General features: G+C 49.4%; 1 protein-coding gene across 10 annotated transcripts in view; it reads left to right on the forward strand.

The window, feature by feature from the left end:
• The first annotated feature begins 286 nt into the window (after nt 1-286).
• The window catches only part of CELF6 (CUGBP Elav-like family member 6), a 32171-nt gene continuing 16566 nt past the window's right edge, over nt 287-15891 (forward strand). For 2 of the 10 annotated variants that reach the window (XM_078448847.2, XM_078448848.2), the window contains exons 1-3: nt 291-1330; nt 5116-5198; nt 13818-13866. In XM_078448847.2, the coding sequence (XP_078304973.1) occupies nt 1069-1330; nt 5116-5198; nt 13818-13866 (394 nt within the window). In that variant the 5' untranslated portion in view covers nt 291-1068. Of the gene's footprint in view, nt 1331-5115; nt 5199-11385; nt 12169-12464; nt 12704-13817; nt 13867-15891 lie in introns of those variants that run through there. The other 8 variants (XM_078448850.2, XM_078448851.2, XR_013556364.2 and 5 more) reach the window with 7 other exon arrangements.

Raw genomic sequence — 15891 nt, forward strand, 5'->3', positions numbered from 1 at the left:
CCCAGCAGATGTTAGGGGCTGGCCTGTCCTAACCTCCTTAACTCTCAGACCCACAGCTCCCTTTTCCGGAAAAGGACAACACTTCAGAATTGAGATGAACAAGGCAACTGAGCAAATATGGCTAATATAAGTTCCATCACTTTCCTGAAGAAGAATCTGTATTCAGGGAGTGTTTAGGAGTTTTGTTTTGTTTTATTCTTTCTCTCTCTTTAAAAATTTATTTTTGCTTTTATGGGGGGAGGGGGTCGGGGAGGGATGCAGGGTAGACGAACATGTTTGAGGCTCGTGGGTAAGGAAGTGGATGAAGACACCGAGGAGAGATGTGTGATGGGGCGGGGTGGGATCGCCCCGGAGAAACTGGCTTTGGTAGTGGGAATGAAGAAGAGGAATCCCCATCCACCCCCGCAGGAAACGCTCCAGTGATTGGAGGTGTGTGTGGCTGCGTGTGTGCCTGTGTCTGTGTGTGAGGAGGGGGTAGCTCCGACTCCCGCAGACATCACCACGCATGACGAAGCTACTTCCCCTCACGCGGTCCAAGGCGCACACGCGCCATCCACAGCCACGCCCGCACACACTAGACACACACACGGCGTCCGAGGGTCCGGTTGCCATGGCGAACAGGAGCGCGTGAGCCCAGGCGCCCCTCCCGCCCCCGGCCAAGCCCGGTCAACTGCAGCTCTGATTGGTCGCTGCTTCCTCATTATGCAAATCTTTTGCGTAGACTCCGCGGCCAGCTGCCTGACGTCACCAAGCACGGGGGCTGGGGCTCGGGGCTCTGCTCCGGGAGAGCTCGGGCGGGAGCCCGGATAGCGCCGCGCGGGGACCTCAACCCAGACCCCAGCGTCCCGCCGCCGCGGCCCGGTCCTGCCCCGCCCCCGGCCCCGCCCCTTTCCAGCCTGCCCCACCCCCTCTACGCCCCTCCACCCGGGCCCCGCCCCCTGTGCAGCCCCCCGCCCTCGCCGCCTGGACCCCGCCCCCTCCCCCCTGGCCCTCGCCACTGGTCCAGGGAGGGGACGGCGGGACAGACGGGACTGGTGGGACCGGCGGGAGGGCGGACCGGGCTGGGATATGGCCGCGGCGCCCGGAGGGTCTGCGCCGCCCGCCGGCCCCGGCCCGCGCCTGGGTTTCAGCACCGCGGACAGCGGCGTCGGCATGAGCGGGCTAAACCCCGGTCCTGCCGTGCCCATGAAGGACCACGACGCCATCAAGCTCTTCGTGGGGCAGATCCCGCGGGGCTTGGACGAGCAGGATCTCAAGCCGCTGTTCGAGGAATTCGGCCGCATCTACGAGCTGACGGTGCTGAAGGACCGGCTCACCGGCCTCCACAAAGGTGCGCGGGGTCAGCCCAGCCCAGCCCAGCCCAGCCCTGCCCCAATCCGATTAGAGTGGGCCCAGCCCAAACCCCAGCCTCAACCGCAGCCCCAACCTTAGCCCTACCTAGAGTCAGTCCAACATCAGTCCAATACCAGCCCCACTTCAGCCCAGTCTCCTCCCCAGATCACAGAACCCCCAGGCCAGAATTTTCTCTCCGACATCCTCCTTCTGATCACCACTCTGATCCTCTGGCGTGTTCTCCACTCTAACCTCTAACTCCCTACCCTTCACCTCTCACATCCCAACAGTCCCAACCTTTCAGTCGGACCTCCCTCCATCCCTCTCATCAGACATTCCAAATCCTGAAATTTGAAAACTTATTTGACCTTTGGGTCTCAATTTCCCAAACCCTGGACCAATCATTTCTGACCCTCTCCCCCAATCTGGTGCCACCCCACTCAGGCCTAACCATCCACACACACACGTCTTGGACTTGTACCCCTCATTCTGGCCTCCAAGCCCAGCCAACACCCAGAGCCTTCTTTTGATGCAGACTGCTAACTTAAAACCCCCCAAACCCCAATTCCTCCCTTCTTCAGAACCCAGGCCTGGCTAACTCACAAAATCCAATTCCCCTCGAGGAGGCTCTCAGCTTCAAATTCCACCCTCATGTTTGACAATAACCCCATCTCTCCTCCCCCTGCCAGAATCCCAACACTCTCTGCCTCTTCTGACTTGAGTCCAGAACCCTGACCTCAACTGGGAAAATCTACCACCTGTGTGCCCCCTCATTTCAGGTTTCCTCTCAGCTGAACCCATACTTCTTTCATCCTCTAATCTCCCCACTCTTGTGCCTCATCTATACCCTTCCCCAATCCTCTTTATGGACTCCTGCTTTCCCTCCTTCGCAGGCAGGTCCTGGAGTAGAGCCTGTGGATCAGAACCTCAGGGTGGGTCAGTTTGAAGAGGCAGAAGGGATTTTCTCCCTGCCCTTGTTAGAGAGACAGGCACCACAGTTCTGTCCAGCCACACCCCTTTCTTCCTGTAGAGAGAGGGAGGAGGCTTGTTTACATGCAGAAAAGTCTGTCCAGGCTGGGCTGGAGTAAGAGAGCCAGAGTCACATGTCATACATGGGCAGGGGATAGAAATTATTTGAAGAGAAACACCTCTATCTCTCCCCCACCTTCATCATGCTTCAGTTTCAGGATTTGAGGGGTAAGGGTCTCTATCTTACCCCACCTTCACCATGCTTCAGTTTTAGGATTTGAAGGGTAAGGGTCACCAACTATTCTCCATGATTTTTCTAAAACAAAAGTGGCCGGTCCTGGGTAACAGCTAAAGGTACTTTCCTAAGGGCTGAGAGCTGGAATCAGGCTGCCACCTCTTTTCGTCTGGGAGGCACACTTATACAGGGGCTTCATGAAAATGCCCACAGAAGGTCTGGGACCAGCTAGGTAGCAGTGCCTCTTCCACACTTGGAGGTGGGGTTACTTTAAAAGGGGCATGAAAGAATAAAACTATATCATCCTGATTCCTTCTAATGCAGTCCAGCTGCCTGGCTGTCCATCCATCCATAGCAACTTACTTTCTTATTTTCTAGACATTTATTTCAGTATGTAAGCACAAGCTAATCTTTCTGGGCCATCTGGGAAGCATATAAGATACCTTTAATTCTCACTCTTCTCATTCAAACACCATCAGAGTCTCTGAAATGTTCTCTTATCCGTTCTCTCTCTCCATTTAGCTCTAATTCTTCCTGTTTTTAAATTTTCATTTGTCTCTCCCTCTAGCCATGCTTCTCTGTCTTTCCATCCCTCCTTTTCCCACCCCCTATCCCAGGTAGTACAAATGGGGCTCCTTTGGGCAGCAGTTGGGCCCCTGAGCCTTTCAGACTGGGCCCCAGCCCTGCCCAGTTCTGACGTCAGCTGATATGGCTTAGTGGCAGAAGATGAAGCAGAGATGTAAGCGAAATCAGGTGTTTGGTGATTTGTCCCCAAACCAACCTGCAGCTCTCCAAGGCAGGGTTGCCTTGCAAGATGATTGGAAGGGTCTCTGTGTCAATATATTCCCCCACTTTCTCCCCAGCAATAGTGACACCCAAAAGCCAGAGTGACTCATTTTCCTTTTGATGGCTGGGTACTGAGGGAGGCAGCCACAGTGCTTTGAAAAAACCTCAGTCTAGGAGTTAGGAGATTCTAAACCCTATTCTGCCCCTGGCACACTGTCTGGGTTCAGTTTCCCTGTTAATACAGTAAGAGTTTGTCCCAGGTTTCTCTAAGGTCCCTTTAACTCAATGAATAGCAGATAGCCACCCACCTGAAGGGGGCAGCCACTTGGAAGACATCACAGAAAATGATCCCCTTTGCCTTTGCAGTCAGCTGAGGTCTAAGTGGAAAACTTCACCAAGCTCCTAATGGCTTCTCACATCCACTTTCTCTTCCTTTGGTCTTTCTCCTTCCCACATGCAGAAGGCTCTTTTTGAAGACACAGATCTTATCGTGCCAGAGTCCTGCTTAAAACCCTTTAGTGGTTCTTCACTGCTCCTAAGGAAAAGTTCAAAATCCAGACTGAGGCATACAAGGTTATAGATAACCTGATCCCTGCACACCTCACTGTCCTCTCTGCCTCCTTTCACCAATCTCCAACCATACTACTCTTCTATCCATTTCCCCAACACACCAAATTCTTGCTTCAGTCTTCATGCATGCTGTATGAAGCTGTTCATACGTGCTGTTCCTTCATCTTCCTTCACCACCCTTCTTGTCACCTGGTTAAGCCCTATTTGTTATTGAGGACTCAATGTGTTCTTTGAAACATTCTTCAACCCTTTGGACTCAAATTATGTACCCCTCATGATCCTTTACATAATCCCCATGAGAGCAGGGAATGTGTCTGTCTTGTTACCACTTCATCCCAAGCCCATTATAATGCCCACCATAATAAGTAAATAAGTATTCAACAAATATTTTCTGAGTGAGTGCTCAATGACTGTTGGAAAGGAAGGATCCCTGACTCAGTGCTTCCTAGCAGGCTACACTTTCTGAGTCTGAACAAAGAGGAGTAGGACTGACCCTGTGGCTCAACCCAGACTCATTCTCTGTCCCATAACTACTGGGTCCTTTAGAGAAGTAAGATTTAGGGCACAATAACCCTTTAGCAGGCTCTATGTTGAAGCACTGGGAGGGCTGACAGGTCAAGCTCCTTGGATAGGATTGGAGGTCCATGAAAGCTCTTCTCTACAGAAAGTCCTTAAGCCAGCCCCATCTTGCAAGCCTCAAATTAACCTATTCCTCAGCTTCAAACTTGGAGGAGGGAGGTGTTAAGAAGTTGTGGGGTGCTGGGCTTGGCTGTCAACAATTTTCCTCCTTTTGGCCTCCTCTCATCTGAAACTGAGTTGGGAAGGAATTGAGGCTGATTCTGGGAGATTCTGTGAGTATGAATCTGAAAAGGAAGGGGGAGGCTGGGGTTAAAGCTGAAGGCAAAGCCGCTTAGGGAGGTTTAACCCCAACTGGACTTATAGCTGGAGTGGGGAGGGGAGATGTGGGACTGTATGAGCATGTGGCTGGATGTGGGTACACATGTTTCCTAGGCAAGAAGCCAGGAGCAAATGAGAGGGAGCCAGAGTCTGGGACTCAAACACATGAAGCCCCTCCCTTCAGAGAAGGTGGAGGACAGAGGCTTCTCAGAGCAGTGCCCTTGTTTAAAGAAGAGTGGCCTTGAATTTGTCAACTAATGGGATCTTACCAGGAAGAGTATTTGGGGGTTTCAGGAAATCCCCTGAGCCAGCCTCTTCCTCCCCAGGCTGTGCCTTCCTCACCTACTGCGCCCGGGACTCTGCTCTCAAGGCCCAGAGTGCACTGCACGAGCAGAAGACCCTGCCAGGGGTAAGTCCACCAGGTTTGGGGGGTGGGGGTCACCTCAGGCTGGGGACATGCCTTATGTGCATGCCAAAGCAGCATGTAGGGGCTGGGTTGGGGCCAGGAACTAGAAGCAGAGTCACTTTTCAGGGCTTACGTATGCCCTGAACAGCTATCAATTCTTGTTATATTTACTCTTCTGGCTCAAAGAAATGGGCTTAACATTTGGACCAAGTATTCCACCCCATCTTTTCAGAGAGGCATCAGTTTTGTGTGTTATGCTAGAATTTGTCCGCACTGGCTAAAATCATGGCTTAAAGTGTCATTTGTCACTGGTGTGAGAATATATGCAGATACATGAGGCAGAGACCCTGCTGGGCTGGTATCCTACTTTTTCCAGTTATAGAGTCCTTAATAGCACTTCCCTCTGTCCTCTTCCTGTAATTTTTTTTTGGGGGGGGTGCCTTGAGTCACCAAGATTACTTTCCCTCCTCTTCCCCAAACACTTGGCTGGATGTGGGTACACATGTTCCCTAGGCAAGAAACCAGGAGCAAATGAGAGGGAGCCAGAGTCTGGGACTCAAACACATGAAGCCCCTCCCTTCAGAGAAGGTAGGAGACAGAGGCTTCTCAGAGCAGTGCCCTTGTTTAAATAAGAGTGGCCTTGAGTTTGTCAACTAATGGGATCTTACCAGGAAGAGTATTTGGGGGTTTCAGGAAACCCCAAAGCTAAGAGAACCTGATTATATGAGCAGTTAGACCATTATATATACCTGATATGGCCTTAGCTAATGGCTAATCACTGGACCAAAGGCAAAGTAGGACCTACGGACCATGTGGCAGGAAGAAAGTGGTGATTGTTAGGAACTAGTGTGGGTTCACCAAGAGCAAACCATACAACAGAGCTTCATTTTCTCTTGTCAAAGGAATGATATGTCTACAAAAAGCGTATTCAAATGCCATGCCTGGGACAATATCCATTTTTAAGCCTCAGATTTAAGAGGGTCATTAGCCTATCAGAAAGAGACAAGGATGGGATGGGGAAATAAAATATATCATGGATGATGATTTGAAGAAATTGGAGATATTTGGCTGGAGAAGATAGGGTGTGGGGGCTTCTACAGGGAGGCATCATAACATAATGATTAAAAATATGACTTTTTGAGTCTCAACAGACCTAGATTTGAATTTCTGTTCTGTCATTTACTGGTTCTGTGTCTCATGATACATTACTTAGACTCTGGAGCTTCAACTTCCTCATCTATAAGGAGCGAGTTATACTAACACTTAGCTCACTGGGCTATTGTGAGGATTAACTGAGGTTAGCAAGTGCCTGGCACAGGGGAAGATCTCAGTAAATATTACTGGTAGGGTGAGGGTAACCGCCTTCAAATTCTGAAGAGGGATTTGGTTTTCTATGGGTGGCTCTAGAGGGCTGGACCAGGATCAGCGGGTATAGAGAACAGACACACTAATTTCAGCTCAGTATAAAGAAATCATTTCTCTGAATTGGAACTGTCCAGCAGTGGCACAAGCTTCACCTAGAGTTGATCAAGCTGTGAGTGGGTCAGGGCCTAGGATGAATCCCAGTAATTGAAGCAACTGAAGCCTCACTCTTGAAGACTCAGCATCCAGGAACACCAGTGTATTACTGCTACCAAGCTTCTGTGTGCAGGCTCTGGAGCCAAACAGACATGGGTGTAGATCCAAGCCCTACCACTCACTAACTCTGTGACCTTGGGCAAGTCTTTACTTCTAAGCCTAAGCATCTTCATATGTAAAACTGAATTCATAGAATTGTTATAATAATTAAGTGAACTAACTCATGTAAAGTGCTTAACATAGTTCTTGGTAGACAGTAAGCACTCAGTACAGGTTACCTGGTGGCAGCGGCAGTAGTGACAGTAACAGCAGTGTTAGTAGGAGTAGGAGTAGAAGTTATTCATCCAACCGTGGGAATAAGTGACTTCTGCTGCTAAAATTGAAAGTCGCTGACACAAACTGTAACATTCCATGTGGGAAACAGCATGGGAAAGGTGCATAGACAGAAGGAACAAGATGGGTGTGAAATGGGATTGCGAGTTTGGAGGAAGGCCTGGGTGAGCATGGGCCAGGCCAGAGAGAAGACCCACCAGAGAGCAGTGGCTGAAGAGGAAACTTTGGATGCCAGAGTGAGGGATTTGGACTTTATCCTGAAAGCAAATGGGAACACTGAAAAAATTAAGATGAACTTTGTGAGGGGGAAAAAAAAACCCTTCTTCAACCAGCCACAGGGCTCCACAGAGGGAGGACTTTATGAGGCTGAGGGCACCTGAGATAAGGGCTGTGGAGCTCTAGATTAGTGGGTTAATTTCTGAAGGAGAAACGAGAAATAATAATAACTAGCATTTGTTGATACTAGACAGTGTTCCTAGAATTTTGCATTCTCAAAGTCACTTAATCCTCTGTGAAGAAGCTATTGTTATTGGCATTCCCACCTTACAGATGCGGAAACTGAGTCAAAGGAAACAAGTGGCTTGTGCAAGGTTAGGTAGCTACTGGTAGGAAGATCTGGGAAAATCCAGGTAGTCTGACTCCAGAACTCATTCACTTAACCACTACACTATTATCTACACCAAGCTGGTGGCAGACAGGGGTCCATGTTTCTGAAGGGGGTGGTGACTGGATGCATCTGCCCTCTCCCACCCTTTCATCTGCAGGCTTCCAGCATGGCCTGGCTTCGTCCCGTACTGCCAGGTTTGGCTTTATTCACCGTCCTCAGCTTAACAAAGTGCAAATTAATATTTAATTATTCTCCTAAATGAAAGTCGATGGCTCTGTTGGCCAGCCCAAGCTATGTCCGTGCCATCAATCTTTCCTCTGGGCCTGCCAGGGGCAGTAGCAGCTTTAGTCACCTGGCCTCAGTCCCACCAGCATGAAGGGAGGAGGGTGTCCAGCTCTCTGTAGGCACTGGGTCCTGGGCACAGCTGCCATCTACTGGAAAAGCAAGGAAAGACTTCAATTTGGGCTCCTACTAGAGACCAGAAGGATAGTCACTGTGGGAGCAGGAATGGTTGTCTCCCCAGAGAAAAATCCTGAACCCCTAGGAAAAATGTCATAGTATCTACTGGACTGGGACCTCACCATAACTCCCCTCCATGTGCCTCTGCTAATTTCTGTCACCTATCAAAACTGGGCTCCCTACTCAGGGGGACTTTCTTTAAACCTCAGTGGTCTGTCCCACCTTCTGTAGCTTCTTCTCTATAAAGCTGAAGCTACTTCTTGCAGCCTCATTTTAGGCTCCAGAATCCACCTAAAGAAGGTAAGGCCAACCTTATCCCAGAAGGTGCCCTCCTACTTGTCTCTATCCTTGCCCATGACCACCTTTCCCTTGGACATCCATCCCTTCAAACACTGTGAAGGAGACAGACATAACAGTGCACTTGCTTTTGCAAGTTGTGCCCAGCATAAAACAGCTTGAGTGGAAAGGGCAAGTGGGGGCTAAAATCTAGCCATGCTCTATTGACCAAGCCATGCACATTATCACAGGGCTGTGTCAGCCCAGAGGGGGAGGCACATTTTTTTTCCTAATTCATCCCATCATTGGGGGAGTGCATTTTTGTAACTCACACAAAGGCACTATATGTGCTAGCAGCCGCCCAGTGAGTGAATTGGAGCCTTTGGCCTCAAGGAGCTTTTCCAGCCCAGAAATAACTCATTGCATCTCAGTGGGATTTACATCTAGGCACATAAAAGGGCATCAGAGTGGAGACAGAGGAGATGCTTCACAGTGGAGATGCTATCTGAGCCCAATCATGACCATATTTCATCACATTTGAGGGTCTAGAAAACTAGAAGACAAGGCAACTTCTGGAATTCTAGGTACAGTGTGAAAACTGGCAGTGAAGATGTCCAATGGAGAAGGCCAAGGCTCCCTGTGAATGGAGTGTTGTGTATTTTGGGCAGCAAGGGAGGCAGGACCCACAAGTTTGGACTGCCAGTCTTAGGATGTCTGGCTTTATTGAGAGGCTTGAAATGGAGAACTGTGGATGGATTTTAGTAAGGAAAGAGTGAGGGGTTGGTTTCAAAAGCTCACTCCAGCTACAGTGTGATGGTTGAGTTGAAAGATGAAGCAATATTGGAGGCAGCTTATCCTTTAGGACACTGTTGCTTGAGTGCAGCTGAATGATGGTGCTGACCTGGAGCTGGAGACAGGGCAGGAATGGGGAGGATAGGATAACCTTGAGAGTTGTTTAGGATATCCATATAGACTCGAGAACCAGTGGGACTTGGCAGTGGATTGAATCAGAAGAAGAGGTGAAGTAGAGCAAAGAGCTGAAAATGGTGTAGTTTGCTTTTTCTCTTCTTCACTTTTCCCTGCATCCATGACACCTCTCTTAGACCCACCAGTAATCCTGGTAAATATTCTTCCCATGGTGGAAGTGGCTGAGGGCACAGGTGCTCAGTGTTAGGAATAGTTGGCATCAAGGCAGAAATGTCTGAAGAGGGCAATGCTGAGCCCAAAGTAGACCTTTTATGCAAGTCAAGCAGGGAGAAGGGGTAGGGCCTTGCCTTCCCTCCTGCTCATGGTGGTCAAAGTACCAGGGCCTCATATGCCTCTCTGCTACCTCCAACCTTCCCCACTCCACTACACTGCCTGCAATAGGTTGTTCTCTCCTCTTTCTGACATTCTCTCCCTTGATTTTCCCTCCAGGGCTGGCCCTGAGGCAGATATGGGCCTGGACTCTACCTGGGATACTCTCAAGGGAATAGGTGCTCAGCCAAGGGCAAGAGCTCACCTGAGGTCCCATGACAAATTCTTGGCCAAGGAGGCAATACCCTCTTTTCCTAAAAGGGGAACTGGGATTACCTTACCCCGCTTCCACATCTCTCCCCTGGCTGTGACAGGAACCAGGCAGAGTAGGGTTGCTTAGGCAGTTCATGTGGATAGCTCTCTTTCTCCTTCAGCCACACAGAGCATACCTAAATCCTAGGTGTCCTCCGTAACCATTTCCCAGTGGGGACCAAAGGAGAACCACCTCTCTCCAACTCTGTCCTCATCCTCTTGGGCTCCTCCTCCCCTGAGACTTCCCCTGCATCTCCAAATTCCCAAATTGCCAACATCCTCAACATTTAAGCCATAAACCTAAAAGTCAGCCAGTATTTCCTTCTCTCCCTCAGTTCCCACATCCAACAGAACTCTAGTCCAGCTAATCATCCTAAACATCTCTTGAATCTATCTATTTCCTTACTCCCTGGTTAAGGTCACCCTCACCCCTTACCTGTATTAGTGATCTTCCTATTTCTAATTTTTCCCTTTCCAATCTTTTCTCTGCACAGTGATAGCTCATGGGATCTTTCCCTACTTAATATCCTTCCCTGGATCCCTACTGCCTTTGAAGTACAACAAAGTCAAAATTCCTTGTTGTGATTTTCACAACCTGCCCCAACCCGGCCATTGGCTACCCTTCAGTTTTACACCCTTCCATTAAAAACAAACACAACACTGCAAGGTGGGATCATGATTTCCCCTTTTACTAATACTGAGACTCAAAGACCTTAAAGAAGTTGCCAGTAATGGAGTCGCAATTTAAACCCACATCTATATGACTCAGAATCAATCTGCTGTGCCCTGGCTACCTCCATGCCAGATGCCTACCAGAATCCTTGCTCCTTTAGACTTGCAGCTCCCTTTCCAACCCCCTGCCATCCGGAGTGCTCAGGCTCCAGCTCTACCTCTCCCATTATCTCCATGTGGCCCAATGACCCCAGTCCTGCAAGGCCCGGGTCAAACTTTGCCTCCTCTGTGAAGCTTTCCCTGTGTCAACCTCTCCAGCTGGAGTTAGCCTCTCCCAGAGCACTGTACTTTGCACTCCTCCTAAGGCCCTGGTCACTCTGTGCCTCATTACTTGTGTTCATGTCTTAAGAATGGAGTTGAGCAGCACAACACAAAAACATGGGCTTCAGCATCAGATAGGCCTGGGGGCAAATCCCAGCTCAACCACTTACCCATCGCATGATCTTGAACAAGTGATTTAACCTCCCTAAGCCTCAACTTCCCCGTCTGTACTATGGGGATAATGATATTACCTTGCAGAGAAGTTGGAAGGAATTTAGAGACAATATATGTAAAGTGTCCCAGAAAGGGCTTGGTGTATAGTGGGCTTTTAGGAAATGGTGGCGATTATCTTCCTCCCTAAAAACCATTGAGGACAGATTCCCCAAGGTTGTTGCTGTCTCCTGTGAAGGGCCTAGCCTGGGGCTCTTCACAGATTTCAGGAAATGCCCGCATGGTGGAAAGCCCAGGTGCCCAGACTCTGAGGCTTGGACCCTGCCAGGTCTATGGGACATGTATATACCACCTAATGCCCACCCTCCATTAAAGAGTGGTGGAGTGGGGGAGGGGAAAGGGGTGTCCCCCAGAGCACTGATGAGCTCCATCTCTCCAGAAACCCAGCCGGGGAGGCAGCTGCCATGGAAACCACTGCTGTCACATGTGCTTGTCACTCTAGGTTCCAGAGAGAAATTCTCAGGATCTATTTAAGAACTAATAAAATAATGATGGTCTTGCTCACCCTCACTGCCCCCCCCACCCCAGGCTTCTTCCCCTCTTTCATTCTCCCCTGCCACACTCCTCCCTGCCTTTCCTGCATCCCCTTCCTGACCCCTTATCCCTTCGTTTCCTTCCCATATCCACCTATATTTCTCTTTCCTTGCCCCTTTCTAGGTCTGTCTCTTTCTCTCATCGTTTCTGTCTTCCTGTGTCTCTTCATCTCTCCTTGTTTCTCTGCTCTCCATGGCTCTGTCTCTTGGTCTCTCCTCCACAATCACAGGTGGCCATGCCCAGGGACGGTTCCCGTTCCTCCTGGTCCCTGGTCCCGGCCAATCCAGACCTGCCCAGCTCGCCCTGATCTGCTTGGATTGATCTGTCATCCCCTCTAGACTGCAACCTGAGTCCTGTCGGTGTCTCGGCCCCCACCCTCAACCTGGTACACTGCAGGGGCTCCACCACCAGCGGGTGGGTGTGTCAGAGCGCATAAGAACCTGAGCCCTGGGTGGGAGGGGGATTGCACTGGTTCAGGCTTGGCCTGTTTTCCTTTCCTTTCCTTTCCTTTCCTTTCCTTTCCTTTTTTTTTTTTTTTAATAATCCCTCCCCACTCCCCCACCCCCAAATTTGATCCAAAGGAAATTGCTCAACTGTGACTGCCAGGGCGTTACCATGGTTACTGGGTAGCACTTGTGGCTATGGTAACAGGAAGCTGCCTGTTGTCTCGGCAACGAGCACATTGGTAGAGGATGGAATGGCCCTGATTGGTGCAGAAGCAGTGCATTTCCTGAAGGGAGGGGGTCAGATCATCACCTTCTCAGGCCAGATGGGCATCAGTACCCCTTCCTCCATGAACGGGAAGGCCGCTGTTCTTTCCTCCCGGCACTCAGCTGTCTGCCCCCAACATTAATTCCTCACTTCCTACGCACCCAGCTCTTGGCAGTTTACAAAGACCTTTTGCGTCCCCATTATCTCATGTGATCCCCACAACACCCATGAGAGGAAGGTGAGATGGGGATTCAATCATGAATTCTCTCAGGGTGGTTGGGGGATGGGACTGTGTGGGGGTGTATGTCGAAATCACCTAGGAGCTTTTACAAATTATACAGTCCCCTAACTTGAGAGTCTGCTATGGTTCCCAGGTGATTCTTATCTACCCTTGATCAGGGAACCCCTGAATTAGAAGGTGAAATTGGTTGGGGGGGGGAGGGGGTAAAGGGAAGAGTCAAGCTGCTTTCCAGGTTTCTAGCTTGGATGACTGGAAGGATCAGGTCCGGGCAAAAAGATAAGCTCTGGTATGGGTGCGTTGAGTGGAAGATGCCAGTGGGACTTTTTAGTCAGGCTGTCCAGCAAACAGCTGGGTACATGGGTCTTAGGCTCAGGAGGGAGGTGTGGGCTGGGGATGCAGAGCTCTGAGTCAGCCCTGTGAGCATGGTAACTGAGGCTGTGGGTGTGAGTGAGACTCTCCAGGAAGAACGGGAACAGTGGGATGAGGAGGGCTGAAGATGGTGCCCTGGAGAATGCCAACATCCTCAAGGGAAGGGGGACCCAGGGAGGGAACTGAGAGGGTGGCTGTAGGAGCTTTGGTAATACAGAAGCTTGGGAAGCCTTCCCCCCATCTAACAAGCTGAATCTGAGAGAGGGTGGCTTTACTGAAGTCATACAACCATTAAATGGCGGAATCCAATTCCCAGCTTGTTTAATCTAAATAACATATAGAATTATATTCTCAGTTTTAGAACAAAACACAAATCTTCAGTATTAATTCCACCTTCCCACCCAACTCCTCTCACTCAAAACCTTTAAGGAGGTCCAGGAGCCAGAGGGACAGGCGCACATAGTCCAGGCCCAGAGCCCAAAGCAGAATCTCTTTAACCACCACGGTCCATCCTGGCTTGCCACCGAGCTTCCTATCACCAACCCTTCAGATTTCAGCACTTTTTAAATTCCCCAGTTTAAGGAAGGAATCTTGGAGAAAATCTATAGCCCACCATGAGAGTGGTGGAGTGCAGAGTTCAAAGGAGCCAGGGCTTAGATCCTGAGGCATCCAGGGGAGGAGAAGCCAGGTGCCAGGATCAGGCAGTCATACTGACTAGGTGTGTTGGTCCAATGTCTTTCAGATGAATCGTCCGATCCAAGTGAAGCCGGCTGCCAGTGAGGGTCGAGGAGGTAACTTCCCTATCTGACAAACCATGTAGGGGATGGTGGGTCTACTCCTCACGTCAGTCCTATCTATGGTTTGTTACTAGAGCTTCCTTGGGTTGGGGGAAAAGTGGGGCCCAGTGTTGCTCAACACCAGAAACAGCTTAGCCTTCCCATATAAGGCTGAGGAGAGAGGGGGTCCTAGAGTCCCCAGACCCAAAAGAAGCAGGAAGAGCCTAAGAAGATGCTGGAGATAGAGGAAGGGAGCTCTTGACACCTTGCCCTGGAAAGAGTTCATTCCTGTTTTTTTCAGATGGAATTTCCAGATTTGTTTGAAGAACCAGGCTGGACTTATTCTCCTTTTGCATATTCTTCTGATCAGAGAGGACCCAGTCCACTCTGGATTGAGGCCACTCATTTCCTCACTGCAATTATCTGGTTACTTATGGCAAAAGATGAGTCTAGTAACACAGACTTTGCAAGCCATAGTAAGGAACTTGACTCTCTGCTGAGGACCACTGAAAGGCTTCAAAGGTTTTTTAGAAGCACTTTGGAAAGACCAGTGCTCCTTAAGAACAGGAGGGGTAAAGAGTCTGTGCTTTTCTGACAACCAGCTACATTCCAGCCAGCTTCCATACTGGAAAAGTGATGCTAGCTTCTGGTGTCAGTTCTTTGGTGTTTTTCTCACCCTTTGGTCTTATATCATTCCAGGATATCTGCCAATAGCCCTGATGTCTGCTGACTCTCTCCCTTAGATAAGACTCTCTCCCTGTCTTATCCAAGATCAGTCATGGTGTTGTTAGGTGGAAGAAGCTCCCCATGATCAGGGAGAGAATGGAACCTAATTGACAGGCATTTATTGACTCCAACTAATTCTCACACCGTCTCAGACTTCCTATTCACCGTCTACACCTAAAGGGGGTTCTGGTAGCTTCTTCCATTGTAGAGTTCTTTCCTTCATGAAATAATTCCTTCATCTATTTAGATTATCTGACCTCTGGTCTGTGCTTCTCAATTTCAGATCAAGATGTTATCACCTCTACTTTGCCTTGAAGAGATATTTCCAAGTTTCCTCCTCCCCTTCACGTGTGTATCCTCCTTTTCCACCTCATTCTTTCCAGACAGGTTTTTGAGAAGTTCCAGCCTCCATACAGAATCTGGTTCACTTGTCCCAAGAATTTCTCCCTTTTGGGAAGCTCTGTTAGGCATCGAGACCATTGTTGGCCATTGTTGGCTATCTTCTAAGTCTTGTCCACAAACACTAGCTAGTCCCATAGCTCAGAGGCCAGTTGAGAGTAGCTGAATCAGCTAAGAAGCAGACATGTTGAGTTTATTCAACCATCCAGCCAACATCTTCTGAGTAACTTGCTCCATATTAGGAATAGAAATGTGAGCAAGACAGCCCTGGCCTCTAGCTTCATTGAGTCTGAGGCTATGTGGGGATAGTGAACAAGGGGGTTACAATTCAGTGTGATCAGTGTCTTTCAAGTTCTGGAGGGATTGTGGGCACAATAGCAAGAGGCACCTTTCTTAGTCTGGGAGGTCAAGATGGGCTCCTAGAGGTATTAATATTCAAGCTGAGATCTCAAGGATAGACAAGAAGTAGTCAAATACAGAAAGGAGGTGAGAGGGGGCAAGTGTTTACGTAGAGGGAATAGCGTGCACAGAGTTCAGAACATGATGAAACTTGGAGTCTGGTTCAGGAACTAAGCTCACAATGCTGGGGGCACTCTTGCTGTTTGAAGTCCAATACAACTTGTTGGGATGAGGGCAACTGTACAAAGGAGCTTCTGATGATGCTTCCGCTTGTCGTAGTCCATCTTTCCTCATCATCTGGGCCCCATTCAGTGGCATCAGCCTGAGTTTTATCATTTGCCTCCCCCTTTTGTACAGGTTTTTCAGGTGTCACATCACTGACAAATTCTGTGACCTGTGGCAGCCCACCTATACACCTGTTCAGATTCAGAGCAGCTCGAGAGAGCAGGATAAGCAAATCTAGTTGAAAAGAGGTCTGCCTGGCAGTGGAATTCATAATTTTAGTAGTTATGTGTT

Source organism: Panthera onca, chromosome B3 (assembly GCF_046562875.1).
Source record: "Panthera onca isolate mPanOnc1 chromosome B3, mPanOnc1 haplotype 2, whole genome shotgun sequence".
Taxonomy (NCBI): Eukaryota; Metazoa; Chordata; class Mammalia; order Carnivora; family Felidae; genus Panthera; species Panthera onca.